Raw genomic sequence first — 8,627 nt, forward strand, 5'->3', positions numbered from 1 at the left:
GCCTTCATGACTGACAAAGGTATATATTGCTATAAAGTTATGCCCTTTGGACTAAAAAATGCAGGTTCGACGTACCACAGGCTAGTCAACAGAATTTTCAAGGACCATCTAGGGGACACAATGGAAGTGTATATCGACAACTTGCTGTTAAATTAAAAGAAATCAGAGGACCACGTCAATCATCTCCGACAAACATTCGAGGTATTGCGGAAATATGGTATGAAACTAAACCCTACTAAATGTTCTTTTGGAGTATCTGCTGGAAAATTTTTAGGCTATGTAGTAACGCAAAGGGGAATTGAAGCCAGTCCCGGCCAAGTCAGGGCCCTAATAAATATTTAATCCCCCCCCCCCCGAAACGTTAAAGAAACCCAAAAATTGACATGAAGAGTGACAGCGTTAAATCGCTTCATTTCTAGATCGTCAGACAAATGCCATCTTTTTTTATAATGTTTTAAGAAATAAAAAGGCTTTGAATGGACTGATGATCATAAAAAATCATTGCCAGATTTAAAGAAATATCTTATGACGCCACCCCTCCTGTCGAAACCCAAAACTAACGAACCTTTGCAGCTTTACATTGCCGTTAGTGTTGTCGCTGTCAGCACAGCTCTAACAAGAGAGGATGATGATGGTGGGCAGCTTTCGGTTTACTACATAAGTAAAACCCTGCTCCAGCCAAGGTAAGATTTACATCTTTTGAAAAATTAGCTCTTGCTTTAATTACTACCATCAAAAAATTGAGGCATTATTTTGAAACCCACTACGTAGTGGTGATGACTAATTATCCATTCAAGTCTGTTTTGAGAAAGCCAGATCTCACACGTTGATTAGGCAAATGGAGCATCTCACTAAGCACGATGGATATCGAGTACCAACCTAGAAAAGCAATCAAGTCACAAGCTCTAGCAGATTTTGTGGCAGACTTCATTCCTTACTTACAGGCCATAGCCGACAAAGAAGTAGAAGAGACCAACAATGTCAAGAAAGCAAATAAATGGATCATGTTCGTTGACAGTTCGTCCAATCAGCGAGGCGCTGGCCTGCGAATGGTGCTAACGTCGCTACTAGGAGACATGATAGTACGATCTTTATCTCGTGATTTTAAAGAACTAGCAATGAAGCAAAATATGACGCTTTAATTGCAAGAATGATCGTCGCCAAAGACTTAAGTGCAACAGCCTTGGATGTGTACAGTGACTCCCTAACCTCATCGTCAGCCAAATAACAAGTGAAAATGCTGCAAAAGATTCCAAAATGACAGCCTACCTTGAAGTAGCCAAAGAAAAAGCCAAATACTTTGACCCATTTACAATCCAACAAATTCCCTGAGACCAAAATGCCCAAGTTGATGCCCTTGCTAACCTATCCTCTGCTCTAAATAAAACCACCTTCACAAACATCCCTCTAGTACACCTATAAAAGCCATCCATACCAACAAAAGAAATCCTCCTCGTCGACAATGATTATAATGATGACAATTGGATCAAGCCAATCATAAATTACCTCACTGATGATATCCTCCCTAGTGACAAAGCAGAAGCTCGAAAGCTAAAATATAAAACCTCCAGATATCATATCATTGACGGAGTCCTATTCCACAAGTTTGCGTCAGGATTATCATAAAGGTGCATTCAAAAGCATAAACAACAGTCCATCCTTAGCCATCTGCACGATGGTGTATGCAGCAGTCATGTCGGAGACAGAGGACTAGCTAAAATTGCAAAAAGATAAGGATACTTCTAGCCAACACTCCATGAAGACGCCATGCAATATGTGGTCAAGTGTGATAGCTGCCAATGGTTTGCCAACACCGTCCATAAGCCCTCAGAGTCCCTCCACCAAACCTTGTCTCCCATGGCCCTTCATGAAATGGGGAATGGACATTGTCCGGAAGTTATTCGCAGTGCCAGGACAAAGAGTTTATATGTTAGCATTAACTGATTATTTTTCTAAATGGATTGAAGCAATTGCATTGAAACAGGTGACGAATAAGGAAGTTATTTCGTTTATATGGACTAATATCATTTGCAGGTTTGGCATCCCGTCAGTGATAGTTTGTGACAACTGATCACAGTTTATTAGCGACAAAACTCGTTCGTTTTGCAGGAAATTCCGCATAGAGTTGAGGACGCTGACGCCGAGGTATCCTCAAGCCAATGGACAAGTCGAGTCCTGTAAAAATGTAGTCATGAATGCAAAGGGAAAATGGGTCGACGAGCTCCCAGTGGTCCTGTGGGCCAATCGAACATCATGGGCTATAACGGGGAAAACACCCTTCTTCCTGGTCTATGGTTGCGAAGCCGTCCTCCCTGTAGAAGTTGACTTCCCGACATCCCGTTTTGGGCTCATGACAGAAGACAGGAACCAAGAAGAAATGGAAGATAGCTTGGACGTAACTAAAGAGCTAAGGGAAACATCATTGATAAGGATGGAAGCATAACAGCAAATCGTCGTAAGATGCTTCAACAAAAATGTTAGGGCAAAGACGTTCCAGTTAGGTGACTAGATGTTCTGGAAGGCGTTCCAAAATACAAAAAATCCCACAGACGAAAAGTTTGCTCCCCCATGGGAAGGGTCGTACGAGATCACCCAAGTCATCGGGAATGTCACTTATTGATTGACCAACCAACAAGATAATCCAATTCTAAGGAATTGAAACGCAACTCATCTCCGAAAGTATTATTCTAGTTAATCGTCAAAAGTGTCCATCGACGAAAAGGTAATACCTTAGCAAACTACGAATTGATTCCTTTCGATTAAAATATTTATTTTATTTTATTTCTTCGATTAAGTGTACTGACTTAAGCATCGGAGGGTCGTTGGCCGTGCCAATGGCTAACGGTACTCTAACCATGTTGGTTTTGCAGAACACCGATTGATAAAGTACGCAAATCAACAGGCACGACGACAAGTACAATTGACAAAAGAAAACAATTGACGTTAACTACACTAACATCCTAGAAAAAGGGTGAGGAAAGCTGTTGTTCAAAAGATATCATTCAAATCATGACGAAACCCAGGGCAAATCTAACCTTAGCGTCAGACGCCAACCATCCGATACCTGAACCATGAGCTAGTCTTCAGTGTTCAACGTCGACGCTGGGATGCAAGGGGCATTTTCAAATGCAAAGCCCCCGACAAAAGCATTTTACAGTTAGAGCAAAAAATTAAAAATACTTTTTGCACTTAAGCTTCTTTTACAGATTAATAAAAGCTTCTTATATTTATGTTTTGACGATTTCTTCTAAACTCTCAACATGTACGCTTTCTATTTTATTTTTTTTTAATCTTTTACTTAGTCTCTTTTCTAAGTTCTTTTCTAAACACTTTTGGATTTACAGAATACACAGCAGTGACAAAACAATGATAGTGGAAAGCAAAATACCATAAAGTAACAATGTCAAAGCATACGAATATGTTCAAAAGAAACCAGTTGCCCTCAAGTGGAACAAAGTACAAAAACAAAAAACAAATCAAAGCACATTTCTCCAACAAAATCAAACTTGTCCAAAATACACAAAGAAAACAAACCATCACAGACGATGCCAATCAAGCATCGACACCAGCTTCGTCGACTATCGGCTCGTTGACAACGTCCTCGGCACGAATATTGTCATCAATGCCTTAGTTTGTCGAAGGTAATACCTCGACATCTTCCTCAAGTTGTTTCCCGACAACAGTAGGTTGAGCTTCGACGACGATGACGGCTAAAGGAGCAGTGATCGATGGAGCCAACCCTGAGTCTACAGTCGAAGCTACTGCAACATCATCCCTCAGCTCGTCAAGGGTTCTGCCATTGGCTAAGAAACGATTGGCCTCTTGTGAATGCCACTTCGAGGCTTAACCTTAATTTCTAACTCCGCATTGTCGTCCAAAGCGTCTTCCAATTCCTGCTTCACCGACGACAGCCCTTCCTGTGCCTTCGACAAAGCCTCCTCTTTAGCCTTGATCACAGTAACCTTGTCTACCAATTGTCGAGCCTGCTCTTTTAGCTGCTTGTCCTGATCATCCAACTGCTGAGATTGTTCATCCACCTTCCTAGATTTCTCTCCCAACTTGACTTCCAGCTTATGCACCTTCTTCTTCACATCGTCAAGCTCCATTTTGGTCATTTAAAACGTCCTCGTGGCAATTTGACGTTTTGAGTCAGCATCCTTCGCAGCATTATCCAACATTTTCATTTCCTTAGCCAATCCGATCACCCTCTCCCTTAAAACTAGTGAATTCTACAAACACTGCTCAAATACCTCCCATATCACCAAACCACAAACGAAACTACAGTAACTAGAAAACCAAAACAAAATGAAAATCACTTACATAGAGATGATCAGTAGCAGCCTCCGAGGCTATCTCCAAAGCAGAGGTCCCAGCCAAGCTTTCCCTAGACCCAGGAAACAAAAGCTGATCTAACAGCGGAAACAAAGAATGATGCTTTCTCTCTATGCAGACTGAGGAATCTACTGGAAAGCGTTCTTCAACAATAGGAATCGCAGGAGCATCCTCGCTCTTCTGTTGCTTGCGTGGAGGAGACGGAGAAAAAGTAATCGTTGCAGACGCATCTCCGACCTTTTACGGCGACGAGGTATGAAGATGCTTCGTCTAGTCAACCGCCAACGACTGTGTCTGCTCTTGAGGTGACAGACCCCGCTTCCTCGTCATCCTAAGGTCCTACTCAGCTTAAGACATGCTTCGTCCACGACGATCTCCTTACGCTGTTGATTCTGACAAAATACGATAACAATGAACAAACGGCTTAGCAAAAGAAAAAAGTAACGACATTAGCAACGACAAAGAAACATCGAAAACTTTCGAGTAGACATCGTCTCCTCTAAATCCTCGATCCCTTGAGATACAACCGGAGAATCTTTTTGCTTATGACCCGACGGATCACCCAAAGACGGTTAGACCCTCACAAACGTTCTCTTCTGGTTGTCGACTTCGAGGAACCGTCTAACCTTGTCCTAAGAATTCTCAGTTGGTTCAAGAAAATCAAGGGCACGCTCTGCACGATCAAAAGCAATATCAAACATTCAGATTACTTTAGTCTAAACAAACCAAGTCACGAAAAATCCACTTACCATCCTCTAGCCACCCTTCTATTAACCATGCTGCTTCAACACCCAAAGAAGTCTTTTTAACAAAGATAACGTGATTAGCCCAGCCCCTGTCATTCACATCTATATTCAATACCAGTGGCTCCCCTCTCTTAAATAAGCTCACAAAATGATAATTCCTTATCTTTATGTCATAGGCCTCCACCAAATCCTCCAAGGTAAATTTATCTTCCCAATCCTTAGTAACTTCCTCCACAATTGAAATAATTCTCTATCCAGATGGCATAAGATGCCCTGGACTCAGCCCCAACAATTCAAAGAAAGACCTAGTTAAGGGTTTGAAAGGGAATGTCGCTTTCGGTTCCACAAATGGGTATCTAAAGAACACAAGGTAACCCTCGAGACAATCTTCTTCTCTCTTACCCTTCCCCAAAATATGAGCAAAAGCACTATCAAGAAACCCAGCCATCTTCACTAATTCATCTTTCATCGCCGGAGTTATCAATGATTCCGCTTTGGTCACCATTTCTTTTTCTGAAATAATTGGCCCCCTTTTTTCAACAACTCAAAGTGATAACCTAGATCTACTTTTGGGAATTTTAATTGACATTCTCTGAAATTAAACTACTAAGACAAGAAATTGAAGTAATTACCTGAAAGAAAGAGCAAGAAACCGCAAGACACAACTGATCGCCTTCGAAATTGCCTGAGAAACTTGAGCAAATGAGGGAGAAAGAAGAGAGATAGTGTGTAGAAACTTGGGGAAGCGCAAAAATGTGTATCGGTAATAAAGTCTTGAATTGACGGTTAACGGAAGAGTGGGAAGTTGAAATAACTTCTCAAAGGTAAGTGCGCCCTAAGAAAAAAGACGATCTTGCTCTTTAGGTGATATCTTGCTTTTTGTCATTCTATTTTGTATTTTCTTATTTTTGTTTTCAAATTTAATTTTTATTAATTGAAAAAAATGTATCTAGTTGTCCATATTTAGCAATTAGGAGTAAATTGTTATGGGTAAAATTCTGTAAGTCAAGAGTCAACGATGGTCAGCCAAGGTCAACGACGGAATCAGATTGTGACTGTAGACACCCATTTGTGTCTCCCAAAAATCAAACCCAGTAATGACTACCTTTCACGTCGAATCATAATTGAATGAAGTGATAGTGTGGAAAGTCTAGTGTTGCGGTTAGTTTTTATTTATTTTCTTTCCCTCTGTTTTTGAAAACCTATTTTAAGAAAATAGTCAATCCAGTTTGGTTTGGTCCATGGAAAGGGTCCAATAATAGTGTAGTTGGGTTAGATTCAAAAAGAGTTTTCCAACGATATATTATAAGCCCAATTTCGATGAATAATAAGGAAGTTATGGCCAAATTACAAAATTGGGCCCGGTTTTATCTTTATATGCGGCCCAATGATCTAGAGGAGGGCCTAATATTGATTTATCATTCCTAATGCAATTAGAATTGATTATAGTCTTCTAGATTCTTCTATAAGGTTCTTTTCATTCCTAATTTAATTAGCATTGATAAATTGACTTTAGGAGTTTTAATCAAAATAAAAGAAGTGTTTTTGAGGAAAATACGATTTTGCCCTCTCGTACGGCTAAATTTTATCAAATTAAGAAAACGCGTGAAAATTTATTTCCAGCGTCTGACGACAGGACCAGCGCCTGGCGTCTGGCACTAGGTCTGGCGTGTGGCGCTGCATCAGCGTTTGGCGACACGTGCATGTTTGGCGCTGCGATCGTGTTTTATTCTTTTTGAAACTCTGATTCGTTTTTTATCACATCTGACATTTTCTCTATAAATAGCCTCCTAAAACCTCTGTTTTCAATCATCAATTCTCATCAATTCTTATCACCAACTCTCATCTAGAATCTCTTGATTACTCTCTCTCTCGCTCTTTTCTAAAATAGCCTTTTGCACACAAAATTCCACATTCACAAGATCTAGAAACACCTAGCCAAGTTCGAAGTTGCCTTCGCCCTAGATGTGAAAGGTTTTAATTTCTGAGGGTTTGGTCGCAAATCTCTCTTTCAATTATTTAAATTAATTGTTTGTTTATATTTTTCTTGAAGTTACTAACGTGTGTATTTTGTTATAAGAAAGAGGTACGAGGCATCCAAGTAAGTGCTTTAATTGTTTGCATTGTTATTTTGATATAGAAATCATGTCTAGGTTGTTATTATGATTCATAGTATCATGTTAGGATGATTGATGATTTGAATGACAACAATGATTCCTAGTATCATGTTTTAGGTAATAACTATAATTTCTAATATCAAACATGACAATTGTGATTCTTGTGTTGCTTTCTATTTTCTTTCCTAATATTCATGTTAGTATCATTTTAGGGCTAAAGCTTTGATTTTTATTGTTTAGTGACATGTTAGGGTTTGTTATTAATCTTGTTAATATCATGCTTTGGATCATGTTAATATTATACTTTAACATGATTATGATAATTATGATTATGATTTTTATGATTATTATTATTATCATTGTTATTATTATGTTGCTTGATTATATTTATTTTTATTGCTTGATCACACCTTTTATGCATGTTTAAAGGGAATTGGTACTTGTAATCATGCTTAATAAGATAATTAATAATCTTGTTTAGGGTTAATTTGATTATAGTTCAAGTGATCGCCAATAATATATTTATTTGTGCATTAATATTCAACCAAAATATATTAAACAGGTTTAGGGTTAATCCTATTGATTGCATATTAGTCAGAAAGCGCACATGAATACGATCAGAATAAAGTAGAGGCCTATTATTAGGACAGGTTCAATATCTTTTAGGTTGAATTTGTACCTTCATCCCCAAACTTCCAGTCATGGTTCCAGACCTACTGGAGTTGACGATCTCTTGGATCGTTAAGAGGTGTAACCTTCACCTCGTGAACGGTTTACAAGTTCCTTAAACTTGTTGGCAACTCTTTTGCTCTAGCTTCTTTCCCTTTGGACGCCACCATGCTTAAGTGTATGATCACATTGGGGGTTCAAACTAGGGGTAATGCTTGAAATATTCCCTATAGTTTTTGGCGACTTCGTTGAGGAGGATTTCTATTTAATTCCTTAAATTTATTTTGGCAATGATTTAGAATGAGTGGATGAGACTCAAAAAGTTCTAAGTATTTCATTTGCGTAATTTTGATTAATATTATTGTCATATGCACAAAAAAAAGATCTCATTATAGGATTTTTACACGTAGGAAATTTTGAGGAATATCTTTCACAACTAGGATCGAAATAATGCTGTACGAAACTGGAAAACTTTATTGAGCACAGAAAACTACTGAGGCATGTAGGAACTAGCGTCATAAAACAGAGTCTGTCGCCGAGGATTTGACTTTGGCGTCAGGCGACACTCTTATTGCCAAGCGCCAGAGCCAAATTGCGGCGCCAGCCTCTGTTCGCTGGAGCCAAGTTCTTCCAATACCGAGCCAGAAATATGCGTTCTATTTTTTACTAGTTTTTAGCACTGTTTGCTCGATCCTACTTCTTGATTGAGTTTTTCTCACTTTTTTGAAACCCATATGTGTTCCATACATAACCCTCTGGGAAT

The 8,627-nt window shown here is 39.1% G+C and overlaps 1 protein-coding gene and 1 long non-coding RNA gene across 2 annotated transcripts; one reads left to right on the forward strand and one right to left on the reverse strand.

Annotated features, from left to right (window-relative positions):
• Positions 1 to 1,774: 1,774 nt before the first annotated feature.
• On the forward strand, positions 1,775 to 2,443 carry LOC145640172 (uncharacterized). The gene is made up of 2 exons (XM_081691475.1): positions 1,775 to 2,034; positions 2,110 to 2,443. Exons 1-2 carry the CDS (start codon positions 1,775 to 1,777, stop codon positions 2,441 to 2,443), a joined length of 594 nt encoding a protein of 197 aa, XP_081547601.1.
• A 929-nt stretch (positions 2,444 to 3,372) lies between these two features.
• On the reverse strand, positions 3,373 to 6,133 carry LOC145641056 (uncharacterized). The gene is made up of 2 exons (XR_014115128.1): positions 4,321 to 6,133; positions 3,373 to 4,238 (listed from the first exon to the last, which is right to left on the reverse strand). It is a non-coding gene; the product is annotated as an uncharacterized LOC145641056 (long non-coding RNA).
• Positions 6,134 to 8,627: the final 2,494 nt, after the last annotated feature.

This window comes from Chenopodium album, chromosome 7 (genome assembly GCF_948465745.1).
Source record: "Chenopodium album chromosome 7, dcCheAlbu1.1, whole genome shotgun sequence".
Taxonomy (NCBI): Eukaryota; Viridiplantae; Streptophyta; class Magnoliopsida; order Caryophyllales; family Amaranthaceae; genus Chenopodium; species Chenopodium album.